Here is a 20,579-nt window from a genome sequence, read left to right as displayed (position 1 = left end):
CTACATACATCTTCTCACCAATAACTGAACCTGGCGGTTTATATTCCAACCAATATGTTTCCTCTCACCTTCTCTCTGCTTCTCTATTGCTTTCAGAACGTTTTAAGATTATGTTGGTTATGGCGATCGAAGGTTCAAATTCAAGGATTATGACAAGGAGCTTGAGTATGGAACTGTGAAAACAATCGCAAGGTGAAAATTTACTCTTCGTTTATCTGATTTGATCATGCTAATTCAGCCTAATTGGTTCATTTCCGTTGGTTTTGTTCTTTTATTTTTCTGTTTAGGGCAGTTTTTAGCGTTTGATTGTTAGTAGATTTGTGGTATTTTGGTTGCTTGATTGTTAATTCGACTTCTTTCAATTAATGGTTAGTATTAACGAGCTGTAGGAAGATTTTAGTCAATAGCATCGATATATGTTCAATGGGACTTCACGATCTAAGGTTACGTTTTGGGATTATCCCTCAAGACCCTGCACTCTTCGATGCATGGTTCTTGAAGATTCAACTTGGATCCATTGAGCTAGCATAAAGATGAACAAATATGGGAGGTAAAGCTTGTTTTTAGGAATGATATTTTCATATTTTTGTGCAAGTATGGAAACTGCAGACTGCTGATGCCCCTCCCCCCTCTTATATTCTTGAAAAGGTGCTTGAGAAATGTCAGCTGAAAGAGGCAGTCCAAGAAAAAGATCAGGGCCTACATTCCTTAGGTAAAATATATTCCTTATTCTGGACTTTGAAATGAAAGAGATATTTTCTGACATATTCACCTAAAATGAGCTTATCAGTACATTTTGTATCAGTTGTGGAGGATGGAGAAAATTGGAGCATGGGACAACGACAATTATTTTGTCTAGGACGACTTTACTAAGGAGAAGCAAAGTATTGGTGCTCGATGAAGCAACTGCTGTTGTTTATGTGTCACATCGTCTTTCTGTTGTTTATGTCTAGGACGTGCTTTTATTTATGTGTCACGTCGACTTTCTGCTGCTGTTGCTGCTGTTTGAATTTGAATCTTGGATTCGCTTGTGTTGTTCACTAGCTTGTAATATTTCTAGACCTGATCAAACGGCGGGCCGGACTGGGTTCGGGCCGGGCCTGGGCATAAAAAATCGGACCGCTATGTCGGGTCGGGCCAAGGTCCGGCCAAAAATTTGTGCCCAAACCCGCTATTTTTGGGCCTAAAATACCGGGCTTTTCGGGCCATTTTCGGGTCGGGCCAAATTTATAACTAAAAAGTGTATTTTTGTGTTTCCTAAACCCGTTCAAAAAAATAAAATTTTCGGGTCGGGCTCGTCTTAATCAGGTCTAAATATTTCTGTAATTTTTTCATGTATATCTTCTTGCTAATTTTTTGTTGACTAGGTGGATGGCCGCGCGATAGGGCACACAGATGCTCACCGAGAAAACGATAAATTAAGTTTTGTACCATATTGAAAATGGATTAGCTCATGTAAGGTGCCAATTATTGAAACAAACGGACAACTTATATGCTTGTCCTCAAATAAGATGTAGAGATCAAATCTTGAACAATGAAATTGTTTTTTGAGTATTGGGTTAACTCTTATACAAACACAAAATATACTTAGTACAAGTGTGGATAAGTGTATCAATAAAATATTTGTGTTGCTAGCAGGCTAACTCAAACATGTATTATTTTGAATTTCTTAAGCTTTTGGTAGCGGTTTACGTTTGCTTCTTGAATATTGATTGAATTTTCTTATTAACCAGTCTCTATATCAATTTATTTGAAGCTAAGGGATGATATTTTATAGCCTACTACGTATTTGTTTGTTGTTAATAAAATTTTATTTAGTTGGTTTAGCATAATCTCATGCTCAAAACTCAAAAGTAATAGACTTTTTACATAATCGCCGACATTATGTACTATAAGGCCGAGTTCACTCAACCTTAGGCATATACATTGTTGGTACTCTTTTCCATAAACAAAATCCATCGTTTTCATTGACAGGCATCCACTCGCGATAGCGCGCTGTCCGATTCCCAGTAAGTTGAAAAAGAAGATGATTAGAGAATGGAAAAAATTGGTATATGGTTGAAAAATGCACATCTTTAACCACATGACCACATATACTCTATCTCTCTTCTCTCATAGCTCGACCACGTGACCACTCACCTTGTGATCCCAAGAGGACCATCGGGTTACATTTTCTAAGTTTCCAACCCATAACTTCCATTATGTTTCATAGATCTTTGTAGCATTAAATAAAACAAATACTCCGTAAGGATGTTAGTGGGTCGAGTTTATCGGATATATTCATATGCCTAGACGGAAATGGGTGGACTTTACGTGAAAACAGCAAGTTCCTAAAAGTCGACCAAAAACAGAAGCCCAAGGTTCATATTCCCCAGAATACAAACTCTGAACCACTCAAATATTTTGGTCTCTCTCTCTCATGGCTTCATCCATTGCAGTGGCAACCTCACCCTCATGCTCCACAACCATCTCGTCTTCCCATAACTCCCTTTATTCCAAGGTTTCTCTCTCACTTATATACAGTATGTAGAACTGAAGAAGTATACATTTAACTAATCCTTAAACTTATTTAGCTGAATTTCTTGCTGATATTTATCTGAATTTCTTGTTCTTTAATTTTTTTTCGGGGCGTAAAAATTGTGTGAATTACAGCATGCTACGAGTCAAACATGGAAGTTTGGAACAATCAGATTCTATAAGCTGATGAAGCAGCTCCCTTCTCCATTGTTGAATCAAAGGTACTTCCTTTTTTGCTTATTTCTTCACCAATTTGCTTTCTCTTTAGTTCATTCCTTTTATTTTTGAATTTTGTGTAATTGGGTAGATTTAATTAGTGTTCACGTACAGAGTACTGTATTTCCTGGAGTCAAAATTCATTTCCATTTTGATTTAATTTAATTAGTGAAGAAATGAAGATAGGATATGTTCTATTGTTTGGAATTGTATGTTTTCCTGAGGGCAGGATGTGTAATTGTGCATCATGCTTTCGCGTGTAGGAATCTAATTTATGGGGTTATGTTTGATTCTCTGCAAACTGTGGCCAATATTATGGTCAATTTAATACTAAGCCGTTTTTTTAAAAGAAAATCAAGGTTTTGGGTGCTTTAAAATTACTCGGTAATTCAATTTTTCGTTGCAATTATATGTATATTGAGAGATTTAGCTATTTACTTGTTGGATAGGTGATCATTTTCATGGTAAAAGGCCTTGTTTTTGGGTATATTTAAAACAGGAGAAATTTGGTCTGTGCAGTCAGTCAAGGGGGTGCTGAGGAGGCCTTCAAGAAGACTGTTGAAATTGATAGACTCATCGATAAATTAAGAGAAGCCAATCCGAAGGAAGTAAGATTTTCTTTTGCATGAATTTGTTGTCCTATTTTGTGGCTTTTAAACTCTTAGTCTTAAGCTGGAGTGCTTGCTTATGCTGGAACTGAAGCAAAATGTATGTGGGAGCCAAAGCCTTATGTTTGTGAGAAAAGTGCCTTGTAGGGACTATGAACATTCTAAACAAACTAACTATATGCTGGTTTTAATTAACTGGCAATACACGCAAGAATACATGATTTTGTATCGTCTATGGTTGAGTAGGGATAGCATTATTGGCGCACTGCCTAGGGAGCAGAGAGTTCAAGATGTATGTAGTCTTACCATTAATTGGCCAAGTTTTGTAGAGTATGAGTAAGTGGAGATCATTTTTTTTCTTGAGAGCTTTGAGTCTTTGGTCATTTTTTGATTTTTGAAAAAGGTTTTTGTTATTGATGCAAGTTTACTTCAGAAATCACTGTTATAAAAAAAATGTTACACTAACTCAGACACCTATTCAGCATAGTTTAAAGCAATTTGCTTTTTTTTTTCTTTCAATATACTACCTCCGTTCCTAAATGATCTTTACGGTTACTATTTACACGGTAATTAAGGAATTTTGGTGAACATGTGATGGTGGGGTAACAAATGGAAAATGAGTGGCTATAAATTGTCCAACAATGTGAGTGGGTGGAAACTAATATTAAAGTATTGTGAGTGGGTAAGTTATGGTGGGCCAAATAAGAGTAAAAATGGAATAAAGTAGGAGTGTAAAGAACTTTTAGGAACGGACTAAAACGGAAAGCGTAAAGAACTTTTAGGAACGGAGGTAGTAGTTGTTTACAGAGTTGTGTTGCTGACTTGCTGTTTAAGAAGATTCCATTAGCTGATATTGGTTTATTTTGTAACAGTTACCACAGCTCGTTGTTGAAAATGTTCTTGCTTTCAATGAGGGTTTCTGGATTCGTCTTGCTGCCAGAACTGACACATGCAAATCAGAGGATGATAAAGCATGGCTTCTTTCATTATTGTCATTCACTTATTACTTTTTCCTGAAATACTATGCTGTAGATATATTTATTTTTGACGCAAAATGATCTGCCTTTGTTTGCATGCAGAAAGATTACGAAGAATTGGCAGCAACTCTAATGAGCACAGTAGACCTTCTTGTTCACAAAACCAATGTAACATAGTTCTTTCAACTGGGATACTCTATCCATTAACTCCAGTCATATATTCAGTTCTAATAGCTTGAACTTGTGTTCTTTATTCTTTACGTGAAGAAAAAAATTGAGTCAGCTACCGATGTTCTAAAAACAATCCTCAATCATGTGGTGGATGAAGATCAAGAGATTTCCTGGCCACCAAGAGACCCTAAAGCTCTCACTCTGATGGAACAGGCAAGTCAAGGTGTACTCTGAATTAAAAGTTACTTTGATACTGTGCTCATTGATTTTCTTATTTGTGTTCTTTGTTTCATGTCGCAACTGTAAATTACAGTATTCTTATAAATGGTTTGACAGCTGCGTAAATGACTAGAATTTGTTTTGTTCATTTTTAGGAACTTGTTTACATAATATCTGCAATCAAATGTATGAAATGCATGATGATGAAGCTATATCTTTTCTGGGGGTTTGGGATTTATTCTTTATTATACTCTCTGCAATATCTATAGGCTTAACTTGCTTTATACGTTTCACCAGGAGTTAAATCAAAGAGAGAAAGAAGGCTCTTTAGATGAAGGTTTCCTTTCAGAAGTCAATGCACAACTACGGCAAGTGAGTAGTCTTTTCGTTTTTGTGAAATTTTTCGATCTTCTTCTGTTTAATGGCTGAGAACAGTACCTTGTAAATTGTAATATGGCTACGTAAATGTAAACAAACCAGTTTTGATAGAATTCATTGAAAAGACTTGTAAATATGTCTTCTCTGCTTGCCATATTCCCGTTGAGGCCAACTTGTCACGCTACGTGGTGTGACCTTCAATACAAGTTAAGGTGTATGCCGTGTTTAAAATCTTCATATGTTGATTCAGTGAACGGTTTACTTTCCGCATGTTGGAGTCTCAATCTAAAACGTTTATAAATTGGCAATGTCATGGGAAATTTGTGGGTATTCATCTTTCCTTGCAGGCGAAAGAAGACGGGGACAAGCCAGGACTTGTGGCTATGCTACAAAAAGTTTTGCAACTCTATGCCTGCAGAATGCTTTCAAAACGTAGTTATGCAAAGAAAGGTATATAACCCCCCCATCCCTTGATGCAGATTATGTAGCTTAATAAGATTGCAATTCCTAACCTCGTATGAAGAATTCTAGAAAAGTTAGTAATCTTAACTTCAGAAATTTTGTAATTTAATCATAAGTAATTGGAGTTTATACATGTTTCTGTACAGGTAATGAAATCTTGAAGGCAGAGCAATTCCTTGAGAATGTTATCAAAGGTAATTTTTTTTTTATTTTTTTTATCATTGTTGGTGCCAGGTCAATTGCCGAACCTTCCTCTCTTTGCATTGAACTATCTTCAATTCCAAGTAGGGAGATCTATGTCTTCTTCTGACTTTAACAAACTTGACCTCTTATTGATTTTTATAACCTTGTAAGGTTCGGGAAGATGTGGACTGTGGAGTAGCAACAACCACAATCAATGTTAACCCCCTTTTATTTATTTTTTTATTTATTTATTTTTGTTGTAATGAATAGAAGTTGCAACTCCTCGTATAATAGACTGCACGCCTGCAGCATATCTCACTCCGACTCCAGCCATGCTGAACGGACATGACTGGACACTATTGTTGCTAACCCAAGACTAATCTTTTCCAATGTTTGGCCTGTTTCCATTTTGGTGTGACTTGGTTTTCTCCTCCGCATAAATGGAATTTGGTGTGGTGAACCACATATAATTGAAGGAGGAATAGGTTTAGTATCTAAAACTGAATGAAGTCAACTCTCTTTAACTTGACCAGTTAACCACAGCCAGTCAGCATGGCATGGTGAAAAACTGATTGAAGTTCTTTGCTCCTATGCTATGATATGCTTTGGCTAATGAATCCGACACTCTCTGATATTGCATATAAAGGCACTCTTTGTGAATTGTGAGCTTGAAATATAAGTAAGAGAGGAACTTTGGGTTCGTGGATTGTGAAGATAATTTGTCGTCTATAATCTCCCATTAGAGTCTGAGTTTGTGAATAGTGAGACAATTTGGTCTCAAAAAGTAGTTGTGCACATGCCTCTATGTGTTTTGCTGCTGGCTTTTAACATTTCATAACACGGTTGAACTTACACAGCTCCTGAAAGTGAATGGAACATGCTGCTGCTTAATGGTTTAACCATTGCTAAAGGAGATATTTCACCAGAGGAATTTTATGCTGTGATTAAGAAACGAAGAGAACGAGTTTTGATTCGAACAGTAAGTAAATAAAAACCATTTGGTGTCTCTCTTAGTCCCTTGTATTAAAATATTTATGTAAAGTTTCCATACTTTGTGTTTACTTTGTTGTAACCTGTTCTATCAATCATTTATCCTATGTTCAGGAAGGAGGATCATATCAGCAGCGTGTTCTTACTGAGTACCTTAAAGGCATACAGTCAAGATTCGAGGAAATTGTTCAGGCCCTCCAAGGAAACCCATAATTGCAATTTGCCAAAAGAATGAAGAATGAAGAATGAAGAATGAAGAATGAAGAATGGAAGAATGAAGAATGAAGAATGAAGAATGAAGAATGAAGAATGAAGAATTACAGAAAGCTAAGCTTACAACCCTTCAATTTAGTACGGAGCACTCTTTTCTTCAGAGGTCATCTTTCTGCGAGGAGCAATGCCCATCTCGACTCTGTTGAGAATTCAGGAACCAACTCCTCTCCTTGAAATCTAAAGTTTCTTTTTCTAATCATATACATATACAAGAATTCCCATTTTTTTGGTAATTGTATGCAACCAAAATTTGTAAGCTTGATTCTTCTACCATGTTGGCCCTCTTGGTGATCTTCTTTGATTAAAAACTTTGGCTCTTCCACTTCTCCAAAAATAAAAACTCTCTCCTCCCCATACATCTTGCAAAAACAAAGCTAACATTAAGGGATTACGAAATGAAATGAATATGATATTGTGGAAAGTATGAAGATCAACCATATAGTCATTAAGGGTAACATTAAGGGTGATATCCCCATGCTATTAAGAGGCGATTGAAGAACCCTTGATCGAGTTACTCCATTATCCATAATGTTTTTCGCCAATGACTAATTTTATTCAACTACTCATATCATACTAAAATTAATGTTATCATGTGAAATGTTTGTTTAGTCTCAATTTACATTTTAAATTATTAAATAATTTAATGTAATTAGATACTTTGTCGTCAAAATTAAGCGTTGATATAGGCAAAAGTCAATATGTTGCATATATATCTTATCTTATTCGGTAGTATTTCTCATCAGAAATTTAATTGATTACAAAATAAAATTTCAAATTTCAAATTATGACATTCATCCAATCACACCATTTGTTACACCTCTTTCCTAGCAAAACAAATTACACCCTCTCTTCCTCTCATTAACGCACAAGTGAGTGCAGATCTACGGCACTATATATTAAAAAGGAGAAAAATAAATAAAATAAAATACAAAAACCCTCCTTTCTTCACATTTTCTCTCTCCTAAAATCCTCATTATTTTTCTCTCTCTTTCTCTTGGTAATCTGTCGATTCTGGATGCAAAATTGAGGGTTTCACTCCTCAGATCTGAAGGTAGAATTTTCTTATTTCTCTTCTTAATTTTTCTCCGATCGTTTTTTTCTTCGAATTCGATGCATTTTTTTTCACTCGATCTGCTTTCAATCAGTTTATTCTACGTTTTGATTCGATTTTAGTTAGGGTTGTAAATTTGTAATTGATTCGGTAAGTGTTAATTTGGTTTTTCTTTGATCTAGTATGAGCATTTTGTGTAAATAGGTTATTTCTCTATCCGATCAGATTTGTTAGTCTAATTACTAGGGATGCCGAGGCATTGAGCTATTTCTTTTGCTTTAGTTAGTTGCGAATTGAGAAATTGGAGAAGAAAAATTAGTGTGTGGTGAGCTTGAAATCGTGGATTATCCATAAATGTTGGGTTAAGTTAGGGAGGCAGGGTGTATTGACGTTTATAAATGACTGGTTGAGGGGACAATTTGCTGAATTCGTATTGTTTTGATTGGTAGAAAAATGATCAGTTGTTCAGAACTTAGTTGCACTGTATTTGTTCTGATCCAGTTATGATTGTTTGCAGCGAGGAAGATTTTGTGTTATTGAGTGATGTTGACGAAGTTTGAGACAAAGAGTAACAGGGTTAAGGGACTCAGTTTCCATACTAAGAGGCCATGGATCTTGGCGAGTCTTCACAGTGGTGTGATCCAGCTATGGGATTACAGAATGGGTACACTTATTGATCGATTTGATGAGCATGATGGCCCTGTTCGTGGTGTTCATTTCCATAAATCTCAGCCACTGTTTGTGTCAGGAGGTATACACTTATTCCATTCATCGTTTTATTTGTTAATTGCAGCATTTGAATAGTAGTTTTGACACTTTGACCTTGATGCCATAGACAAAACTTATTTGACAATATGTTTCCCTTACCCAAAAATAATTATCATTTCTGGAAAATTGTCTCCTTCCTTTGAGATAGTAGTAAGCTGCAAGTATTTTCCTAAATACCCTCCCTTAACACCCCTTATATAACCTTATGGTTTTGAAATATGGATTCACCTGTATATTCCAAGTCCTTGGTTCCTTGCAATTTATACTTGGACTCACTTTCTCATTATCGTCTCTTGATTCTCATCTCGAAGGAGTTAATATGTCAAAGCTGGTGAGATAGATGCAGTCATTTAATACAGTACCTGATCTATTGCCCATTGTGTAATTCATTCCAAGTTCATGTTGGGCCTGCTTAAGAGTCTGGTAAAATGAATATCAATGAGAAAGTAAACACAGGCAGAATTCAGAAAGCATTTGACTGTTCAATTGGTCGAGTATTCTTATTCGTCTGTCACATCTCACATCCTCAACCTGTAAATTTCATACTTGGATCTCCAGCTTCTGGTTTTATGGCTGACATTATGAATTTCTGATTAAAAAACTGATATTAAAGTCGTATCATATCAAAGTCATTGGTTGTTTTTGTGGTATTGACCTAATATGACTACTAATTCACCTAATGTGACTAACTGACTACTAATTCACCTAATGTGACTACTAATCTGCTGGAAGGGAGTAAATTATAGTTTTATAATTCTATCATTTAAATAATTTTCTTGCTCTGCAAAGGATCTGTACTGTTAGCGTATTGCAGAGATTTTCACATAGCGGATTAAGATATCAAAGTATGTAATTTTGGGGTGGATTTTGAAGATTCTGGCCTTAAGATTAGTGTTCCTAAATCAATTTATAGGTTGGTTTGCACATTGACACAAACCCATACTTGATGAGAATGATACAAGGTTTTTGATCCGAGTAACTTTTACTTTAATGTTGTATGGTTCTGGATGCACTGACAGAACTAGCCAAGTTAGCTACTTAGCTGTATGCTTTTAGTGTATCAAAATCTTGAATACAAATAATCCTTATGGATGTGGGGCAAGGAAATCTAGTAAATGTTGTGATGTTGTTTGTAACAAAAATAATCTTGGCAAAGTACACCTAAGAATGCGTATATCCCTGTATAGGTATCTCATTTTTTTTTTTTTTTTGTAGTTATAGGATTATTCAGAATATTTAGAATACGCTATTTTACATCCCATGTTCTCTTGATATTTTGGATTCGCATTTTATTTTACTTCTTGTTTAACATCTTGAACCTGGGTTTTTGTTTCATGATTTTCGTGTGCGTTGCACAAGTAATGGTGTTTAAATTTCCTTCCTTTTGCAGGTGATGATTACAAGATTAAAGTTTGGAACTATAAACTTCACAGGTGTCTATTTACACTACTGGGGCACCTTGATTACATTCGTACGGTGCAGTTTCACCATGAAAACCCATGGATTGTGAGTGCCAGTGATGACCAGACTATTCGCATATGGAACTGGCAGTCACGGACATGTATCTCTGTCTTGACAGGACACAATCATTATGTTATGTGTGCCACATTTCATCCTAAAGAAGACCTTGTTGTGTCAGCTTCCCTTGACCAGACTGTCCGCGTCTGGGATATCGGGGCACTAAAAAAGAAAAGTGCGTCTCCTGCCGATGATTTGTTGCGGTTAAGTCAGATGAATACTGATCTTTTTGGTGGTGTTGATGCTGTGGTCAAGTATGTCTTGGAAGGTCATGACAGGGGGGTTAACTGGGCTTCATTTCATCCTACTCTTCCCTTGATTGTGTCTGGAGCTGATGACCGCCAAGTGAAATTGTGGCGTATGAATGGTAAGTGTGTCGTATGACCTTTGCTTTGCCTTCAGTGCATATGATTTTTAGTGGCATTGATTTTCTAGTCATGCGATATTCCAAGTCTGCCTTTCTATTTCCATCATATGGCATGTGATATTGCCGTACCATGCCATCAATTTGGTTGATCTCATGAGGCTCCCCCTATAATATTGTGACTTAAAATCATCTGGAGGAAAATGTTTACTACCTGTTAAGTGTTAACTGAGACATTACATTGGAAAGAAGCTTGAAAGTAATTCATTACAATAATAGTGGCGGTTGGTTTTCATGTGCAGATCTTTGTACACCGTATTATCATTCTAATTATTAAAAGATTTCAAACAACCTTTTAAAAACCCCGAGTCCAAACCTGCTTGAAACTATGTTGCCAAACATAAGCGATATCATCCCAACTAGTACTAACCCCTTCAACAAGTATACTGAACCCCACCCGTGAAGCTGCACCTTTCAACCAGAGCATCTCCACCATAAAATCTCTTGCACAAATTGTTTGATCTCCCTTCATATCTAAAGTGTTTTCTTGATCTTTTTTTGTTGATTTCATATATTACTTGATTTCTTATGTGGTGTACCAAATACCAATTTGACTTACCATTTTTTTTTTTAATAGTGTGGTGTGATTCAATCATTTGTCATCAATGAGTGATATCGAAATTTAATGGTAATCCTATAAAGTGGAGTTTATTTCACGACACCCTTTTAAAGAAAAGTTGGGATAGGCAGTAAGGAGTTTAATTTGTTCGTGGTAAATTTTGAACTATTCTTCTCCGACATTTCGTCACAAACAATTAATTAATTGCTTTACTAGGATTGGTTGGGTCTGTTTTATTTTTTGCGCTCTTTGAAGTTCATTATGCTTTCATCTATTAAAGTGCATAACACCATTTTGCTATGTTATTTCTTAAGAGGAATTGTAATTTTTTTTTGGGGAAAGGGGGTGGGGTAAATAAAATCAGAGGAGTAAGAATTGATAGTCTACACAGTTTGTTCTTTTTGCTGAAGTCCCATAAACTTAGTATGTAGATTCAAGTACGATGATAACATCCTTTTGAATGGCGTCAAACTTACCTTCTATGTGACTGGATTCCCAGATGATACACGGAATATCCAACTTAATGAATCTTGAATTTACTTGGCTCTTTTTAGGCTGAAATTTCTTTTGCCCGCTCTCATTACTGACTTGCTCACTTGCTGTTACATTTTTCCTATCAGATACCAAAGCTTGGGAGGTGGACACATTGAGAGGACACATGAACAATGTCTCCTGTGTTATGTTCCATGCCAAACAGGATATTATTGTTTCAAACTCAGAAGACAAAAGTATTCGTGTCTGGGATGTAACAAAGCGGACCGGCATTCAGACATTTCGTAGGGAGCAAGATAGATTTTGGATTCTTGCAGCTCATCCTGAGATGAATCTCTTAGCTGCTGGTCATGATAGTGGGATGATTGTCTTCAAATTGGAGAGAGAGCGTCCTGCATTTTATGTGAGTGGTGACGCGATGTTTTATGCAAAAGATCGTTTCTTGCGGTTTTACGAATTTTCAACACAACGAGATAGTCAAGTTATCCCTATTCGCCGGCCTGGCACTGCAAGCTTGAATCAGGGTCCTCGGACTCTTTCCTATAGTCCTACAGAGAATGCTGTCCTTGTATGTTCTGATGTTGACGGTGGGTCTTATGAGCTCTATGTTGTACCTAAAGATTCGTTTGGCAGGGGTGATATGGCACAAGAGGCAAAAAGAGGTGTTGGAGGATCTGCTGTTTTCATTGCTCGTAACAAGTTTGCAGTGCTTGACAAGAGCAGCAACCAAGTCCTGGTAAAAAATCTGAAGAATGAGACTGGGAAAAAGAGTGTCCTCCCTATTGCCACTGATGCAATATTCTATGCTGGTACGGGTAACTTGCTCTGTAGGGCAGAGGATAAGGTTGTTATATTTGACCTTCAACAAAGGAGTGTTCTTGGTGAGCTTCAAACCCCTTTTGTGAAGTATGTTGTCTGGTCAAATGACATGGAGAGTGTTGCTTTGTTGAGCAAACACGCTATTGTGATCGCAAGTAAAAAGCTTGTCCACCAGTGCACTCTTCATGAGACAATTCGAGTTAAAAGTGGAGCCTGGGATGATAATGGAGTCTTCATCTATACAACTCTTAATCACATCAAGTATTGTCTTCCTAATGGAGATAGTGGCATTATTAAAACGCTTGATGTCCCAATTTACATCACCAAGGTTTCTGGGAATACAATTTTTTGTTTGGATCGGGATGGAAAGAACAAGGCCATAGTTATCGATGCAACAGAGTATCTTTTCAAGCTATCTCTGTCGAGGCAGAAGTATGACCATGTGATGAACATGATAAGAAGCTCTCAGCTTGTGGGGCAGGCAATGATAGCTTATTTGCAGCAGAAAGGATTTCCTGAAGTTGCCTTGCATTTTGTAAAAGATGAGAGGACCCGTTTCAATTTAGCTCTGGAGAGTGGAAACATTCAAATTGCTGTTGCTTCAGCGAAAGAAATTGACGAGAAAGATCACTGGTATAGACTAGGGGTGGAGGCTCTTCGCCAGGGTAATGCTGGTATTGTAGAATATGCTTACCAGAGGACCAAAAATTTTGAGAGGCTGTCTTTTCTTTATCTAATGACAGGGAACGTAGAAAAATTGAACAAAATGTTGAAAATTGCTGAGGTAAAGAATGATGTGATGGGTCAGTTTCACAATGCCCTTTATTTGGGCAACGTGGAGGAGCGTGTGAAGATTTTAGAGGATGCTGGGCATTTGCCTCTGGCTTACATCACTGCTTCAGTCCATGGGCTGCATGATGTTGCTGAGAGGCTAGCTACTGAGTTGGGAGATGATGTTCCCTCCTTGCCTGAAGGTAAGGTGCCTTGCCTTTTGACACCTCCAGCACCTGTTATGTGTGCTGGAGATTGGCCCCTATTGAGAGTGAATAAGGGGCGGTTCAGTGAGTTGGACGGTGTGAACAGGGCTGAAGATGAAGAAGATATTGAAGGTGATGAGTGGAGTAACGAGTTGAAAATAAATGATGATGGCAATGTAGAAGAAGGGGAGGCTACGGAACTTTTGAGTGACGGGGAAATAGCTGACGAAAATGAGGAACCAGGATGGGAAGACTTGGATCTTCCCCCAGAGCTAGATACTCCAAAAGCTTCTATGAGTGACCGTAGTTCAGCAATATTTGTTGCTCCAACTCCTGGAATGCCAGTCAGTCAAATCTGGACCCAAAGGTCATCTCTTGCTGCTGAGCATGCAGCTGCTGGAAATTTCGATACTGCAATGAGGTTGCTAAGTCGGCAACTTGGAATAAAAAATTTTACTCCTTTGAAACCAATGTTCCTAGATCTTCATTCTGGTAGTCACAGTTATATACGTGCGGTTGAATCTGCTCCTGTTATTTCTGTGGCTTTGGAAAGGGGTTGGACTGAGTCAGCCAGTCCTAATGTGAGAAGCCCACCAGCTTTAGTGTATCAATTCTCCGAATTAGAAGAGAAACTGCATGTTGGTTACAAGTCCACAACCTCTGGTAAATTTTCGGATGCCCTTGGGACCTTCTTAGCTATACTTCATACAATTCCTCTGGTAGTTGTAGAGTCCAGAAAAGAAGTTGATGATGTTAAGGAGCTGATTAACATAGTAAAAGATTATGTGTTGGGTCTCAAGATGGAAACTAAGAGAAGGGAGCTGAAAGACGATCCAAAACGTCAGCAGGAGCTTGCTGCTTATTTCACTCATTGCAATCTTCAATCTGTTCATTTGAAGCTGGCCCTGCAAAATGCTATGACCGTATGCTTCAAGGCAAAGAATCTTGGCACAGCTTCTAGCTTTGCCAGACGGCTACTTGAGACAAACCCCGGTGCCCAACAGTCCAAGCTTGCCCGACAAGTTGTACAGGCTACGGAGAAGAACATGAGTAATGCAGTTGAATTGGACTATGACTTTAGAAATCCTTTTGTAATATGTGGGGCCACCTATGTGCCAATTTATCGTGGTCAGAAAGACGTCTCCTGTCCTTACTGTACTGCACGGTTTGTGCCAAGCCAGGAGGGGCAAATCTGTAATGTATGTGAGCTAGCTGTGATTGGAGCAGATGCATCGGGTTTGCTTTGTTCCCCATCTCAGGTAAGATGAGCAACATCACTACTGGATTGAGATTATTTGTATACAACCCTTTCTGTGTTTCCTCTGTTCTATGGCAATGCTCCTGAATCTACCGGGAAGGTATGATATCCTGAAGAATCGACTTCTACAGCCTCATCCAAGGATATGGGACAAAGACGGATGTTCGTAGACTTGCTTTGTCATGTCATTTTTTATGATTAACTTTCTACCTTTACTTTTAGTGTTTTGTTTTTGGAATTAAGATGTAATAAACTCTGGAATTTTGATTTTTGGTCATTCATGTTAGATGTTGATAGACAGGAATGGCCAAGAGGCTCTTGTTAAAACTAGATATGCTCATAGCGCTACTATAGTCTATAGATTAGTCGACTTCTCAACATTCAGGTATGCAGACATTTGGAGATTTTTTTTCCCCACTTAATTTTGTGATAATTTTTTAGGTTATTTTGTTCCCTGACCTCCACCTCGCGTCTTCAAGACCTCAACCCACATTTCTAACAGCTTGACCTCAGCATCAAATACCCGCCAACTCTTCAAACGTTAGCTAAAGTAGTACGGAGTAAACTTTGTTGCAATGGCATTACAATCTTTTCATGGCTTAAGAACAACAAATCACCGCTGAACTAGAGCTGATCACAGGCGGGGTAACCCGCTAAGACCGGCCAGCTAAAATAGCGGGCTTGGACAACATTTTTTTTAAAAAAATTGATAGTTGGGAGGGCTAGGCCCAACCCGTTAATAAAAACGGGCGGATTATGGCACACAAAATTTATTAACGGGCAGGCCCGCCTAACCCGCTAAATTTAAATAAACATACTTAAATTTCTGATTGTTGTCTTTATTTCTTACAAATAATATAGATTTACATAGGAATCAGGAAATCTATACCTAGTATTTAAAAAGGAAAACCATAGATTATTTGAATCCATGTGGAATCTCATTATTAAAAGTCATGTGGCATCTCTCATTTCATCCATCATTTTTTTTTTCTTTTTCCAAATTTTCTTTATTGTTTCTATGTTTTACAACTTCTAATGTCTCTTCCACTCCATTTTCCTTATTCAACATCAAGTTATTAATAGTGTACAATACTCATTAGTCTCTTCCACTCCACCCCTCTAACATCCAATATTTATCTAACCTTATAGTTTTTATATTTTTCCAACCTTCAAATTACACATCTATTTAATTCATCTGTTACCAAAAATCACAGGTACTCACTAATTAAAACTTCAAAAGACATCTGAACAACCACTAACAACCGCCCGTTCTTTGAACGGGCTCAAAAACTAGTTAAAAATTAAAAAAGAACTTTCTAGAGTATCTAGTTATCTAATCCATTGCCTAAAAGGCTAAAAGAAACCCTCAACTCCTCAAGGCCTTCATCTAACTATTTCATTTCACAAAAGAGCCGCCACCCTCTACTCTCTTACTCTCTTACCTTCTTCTTTTTCTTGCTCACTACATCTTCTTCATTGCTTCTCCATCTACGAAGGCACGAAGCTACTCGCCTCGACGAAACGGCGAGCCCTATTTCATCTTATAGTTTTTTGTTTTAATTTTAATTAGTTTGTATTGTTGATATAAGATAATTTTTTTAATACAAAGTGAGATTTCTGGAATTTTTATTAGAGATTTAGAGGCAAGATATTGTTTAGTTCCAGATTGTGAATTCTTATTAAAAGTTTTGGATCGGTGTAAATGAAAATTAAGAGTATACAATATGTTCATCGGTTGGTGTTCAATGGTTTTATGGATCGGTTGGTGATAAATGGTTTTATGGATCGATGTTAATTAGTTTGTATTGTTTGTTTTATGTTCATCGGTTGGTGAACATTAATAGGCTTGCACGTTGGTGCCTGTTTGTTAGACCTTTAATTGGTTAAAAACTCTATTCCTAATTGCTAGTAGGTACATTAGGGTATAATAAATTAATTACCAGTGTTGTAAGTGTAAATTTTACGTTTTATTCTATAACAACTTTTGCTTGGAAAAATTTATGTATTACACATTCATAAGCCCGTTAGCCCGCAGACAGCCGGCATTTTATGTACAGGGCGGGTAAGGGCAATAAATATGTTATTTAGCGGACGGGTAAGGGTAACATTTTTAAGCCCGTTGGACAGAATTTTGGGAAGGTTGCCCGTCCATTACCCGTCCAAACCCGCAAATGATCAGCTTTATGCTGAACACAGTGAAAAACATTGACAGTCCAGTTAATAGGTTCAAAATTTGTCAAAAATTTTAAGGAAAAATCCGGTGTACCTTATTTTAACAAGGAAATCCTACTTATAGAATGCAAGAAGTGAGTATAACATAAATGAACGAATGGAGATCCATAACTATGAAATAGATTTTATGTGCAAAGAAGGTAAATGTACTCCCTCCGTTCCTAAATTTTTTTCCCGTTTCTATTTCGGGCGTTCTTAAAAGTTATTCCCAGTTTAAACCTTTTCTACTTTGGGTCATATATCTTTTCCCCAAATACCCTTATATCCTTTTTCTATTTACTAAAATACCTAAAGATTCTACTCAAATTCCCACATAAATTTCCTAACCCCTATTATTGATTTTTCCTTCCCAACACCTACTATTATATGATTTTCCCTTCCCCTTAAACCCACTTCCCCACCCCCTTTAAACCCATCCCTTTCACGCCTCTCTCCTCATTTTCTAGCCTCATCCTTCGGAACTCTCTCTCTCTTCAAAAACGCTTTGTCTTTTAAGAAACCCTAAATCGCTCCGCCTCTGTTCTTCGTTGTTTTCTTGAGATCTCTCATATCTTAACTTTTTTCGCTCAAATTTCCTCACAACATCTAAACGGAATTACATTCTGATCAGATCCCCTATATTTTTGTTCCCAATTCGTCCCACACCGTCGTCGGCTGTCGATTTTCTCTCGGTAAATTTTGTGAGATTTTTTAGGGTTTCTTCATTTTTCATGGGATCCTCTTCTTCTAAATCTCTTGCGAGCTCTTTGATGGGTACTTTTGGGCAACGCATTCCTGACCCAAACTGTGATTGGGAGTCGAATTGCAATTGTCCCAACAACGAGCACTCATATTCTGGCGAGTATTTGTATAACTTGATGATGGCCCAGAAAGAGAATACGAGTACTCAAAATTATTTGAAAGCTTGGTTCGAAAAGGGGGACGTGGAGGCTGGTGAAGAGGTGGAGTCGAAGTATGACGATCGGTTGCCCACACCTGCAGATCTGCGATTCTTTGGCCAAGACGAACAAGATGAGGTATAGATTTGTCGTTTTTAAAATTTTCTGGGTTTATTAAGGAAATTAGGGTTCTAGTCCGTATGCATGTCTTTTTTTGGTTGATTTGGATTTTTTTGATATTTTTTTGATTTTTAGGATTAAATGTCAATTATTTGGATTTTTTGTGATTTTCTGGGATTATTTGCGAGATCTGATTAAATCTGAAAATAAAAAATGTTAATTTGTGAGTTTTTTCAATATTTTGTTCATGTGCATGTCTGATTTATGTTGATCCGAAAATTTTTGAGTTTTTCGTTTTTATATTTACATGTCTGATTTGAGTTGATATGGAAATATTTGATATATTTCGTTATTTTTTTCATTTGCATGTCTGATTGAGTACGTGGATCTGAAAATTTTGAGTTTTTGAGCTTTTTTGTTTATTTTCATGTCTGATTTGAGTTGATCTGGAAATTTTGAGTTATTTGCATGTCTAATTGAGTTGATCTGGAAGTATGTGATTTTTTCCGATTTATTGTTCATTTGCATGTCTGATTTGAGATGATATGAAATTTTATGAGTTTTTTCGATTTATTGTTTATTTGCATGTCTGATTTGAGTTGATTTGGATTTTTTTGATTATTTCGGATTTTGTGTTCATGAGCATGTCTGATTTGAGTTGATCGGAAATTTTATGAGTTTATTCGATTAATTGTTCATGTTCATGTCTGATTTGAGTTGATCTGAAATGTTATGATTTTTACGGATTTTTTGGATTTAATCTGACATATTTGGTTAATTTTTTGAATTTGTTTGAATTAATCGTGCATGATTTGATAAAATGTGAATTGTTGGAGGTTATTTCGAGTTTCTGTTGATGTGCACTTATTAGGCTTGTTGATATGAATTTGTTTGATTTTGGAATTAATTTTGCATGATCTGATAAAATCTGTATTCTTAGGTTTTATTTGTGACTATTTTGGACTTAGTGGTGTATGATATGATATTCTCTGTGATTTAAAAGATTTTTTATAGTTCTTGTTCATGTGCATGTCTGTATTTGTTCGATATGGATTTGGTTGATCATACTAATCACCTATGGTGTCCTCTGTTGCTTGTAAGGAACCCAATCAACCTGATTCATTTGAACTATATTAGGTTGGTGAGTGTGAGCACAAATATGGTGTTACTGAGGTGTCTGATGGGCAATGTTCAGCTTCGTTCCCAAACTCTAAGGATGATGATCTGAAAGATAAATCACCTACGGCATCTGATGATGCTTAGAGATAAGTGTGTCTCCTAAAAGCTCTATTTTATTTATGAAATTTTGGCTAGCTGTGGAGACATAAGGTGGAGATGCCAACAACTGTAATCTGTTGTTGACTAGGGGTGTTGTTGTTTTGATGATGATGTTTTAGGGTTTGAAGTGTATGCATGTCCCCTTATTTTGCCTTGGTGATTGCTAAATGTTGCCTTGATGATGATGTTGTGATATTGGTATAAAAAAATATGTTTCGTTTACTTGACGTTGTGGTATGTTGTCTAGCTGATCATCCTGGTTTTATGGCTAGCATGTTGAATGTCCCTTGTTTTATGGTGAAGTATGTTTGTTGGTTAACTGATTATGTTGGTTAGCTGATAATGTTGCCTTGATGATTGTGAGGGGGTGAAAGCATATGGGGATGGGTTTGTGAATTAAAGAATAAAACATGATTTGAATCACTAAGGCATGAAATGAATTAAAATGTGTGAAATAAATTGAATCAGTAAAGTCCCCTCTTAATGTGTGCTTCTGTTGAATGCTTGATGTCCTTGTATGTCCCTTTAGTATAATTGGCTTAGGGTTTGTGTGTGGTTTGTGATGAGTCTTTCAGTTTGCTGAGAAACTATCCATGTTTCACAAACCACAGTGCGCCATTAGCATCCAACCATTGTTTGTTTGAGGCTTTTGTGTGCTAATGGTTTGTGAACATGGTGTGCTTCAATGAAGTTTGGGGACATCTGACATCAATATTAACATGAATTGTATTGTCTTTTCAATCTTTTGCAAGTTTAAATTTGTTAGGAATCACTGTTATTCATTCCTTCACATATAAAAATGCATTGGTTTGCTTAGGCATTTAAAGTCTTGTTTGATAATACTCCCCTTAACTTGATTTGTTTTGGCTAATGTGTTAGGAAACAAATAAATTGAATCCTTCGCGTATAAACTGGCATTAGACCGGAGAGGTAATTCATGTCTTGTTTACTGAGTTGTTAATTGTCCACTTCAGTTCCTTTGTTGTGTGTGATCGATGATGAGTCTTTTATATGCTGAGAAAATAGTCCAATTAACTACAACTGCTCATGCTGCCATTAGTGTCAATGATGATGCTTTTCAGGCGCTAAGTGTTTGTAGTTTGGATTTGTTTCAATGATGTCTGGAGACATTCTGAGATCAATATTTATGTTTTGCATGAATGACGTTTAGTCTTTAGGTGGTTCTTCAAAGGGGATTGAGTGATTGTTTA

At 36.8% G+C, this 20,579-nt stretch overlaps 2 protein-coding genes and 1 long non-coding RNA gene across 3 annotated transcripts; all 3 read left to right on the top strand.

The window, feature by feature from the left end:
- The first annotated feature begins 355 nt into the window (after positions 1–355).
- Positions 356–1,189, top strand: LOC130472432 (uncharacterized). The gene is made up of 3 exons (XR_008932672.1): positions 356–550; positions 649–712; positions 806–1,189. It is a non-coding gene; the product is annotated as an uncharacterized lncRNA (long non-coding RNA).
- Positions 1,190–2,315: 1,126 nt separating this feature from the next.
- LOC110789561 (uncharacterized) lies at positions 2,316–7,334 on the top strand. Its single transcript, XM_021994257.2, has 11 exons — positions 2,316–2,500; positions 2,653–2,738; positions 3,233–3,341; positions 4,214–4,312; positions 4,421–4,486; positions 4,586–4,702; positions 5,006–5,080; positions 5,434–5,536; positions 5,695–5,742; positions 6,589–6,710; positions 6,836–7,334. Exons 1-11 carry the CDS (start codon positions 2,420–2,422, stop codon positions 6,932–6,934), a joined length of 1,005 nt encoding a protein of 334 aa, XP_021849949.1. The 5' UTR covers positions 2,316–2,419; the 3' UTR covers positions 6,935–7,334.
- Positions 7,335–7,870: 536 nt separating this feature from the next.
- On the top strand, positions 7,871–15,319 carry LOC110789560 (coatomer subunit alpha-1). The gene is made up of 4 exons (XM_021994256.2): positions 7,871–8,045; positions 8,563–8,796; positions 10,204–10,698; positions 11,935–15,319. Exons 2-4 carry the CDS (start codon positions 8,589–8,591, stop codon positions 14,868–14,870), a joined length of 3,639 nt encoding a protein of 1,212 aa, XP_021849948.1. The 5' UTR covers positions 7,871–8,045; positions 8,563–8,588; the 3' UTR covers positions 14,871–15,319.
- The last annotated feature ends 5,260 nt before the right edge of the window (positions 15,320–20,579 follow it).

Source organism: Spinacia oleracea, chromosome 4 (assembly GCF_020520425.1).
Source record: "Spinacia oleracea cultivar Varoflay chromosome 4, BTI_SOV_V1, whole genome shotgun sequence".
Classification (NCBI taxonomy): domain Eukaryota; kingdom Viridiplantae; phylum Streptophyta; class Magnoliopsida; order Caryophyllales; family Amaranthaceae; genus Spinacia; species Spinacia oleracea.
This window is presented reverse-complemented; position numbering and strand designations above follow the sequence as displayed.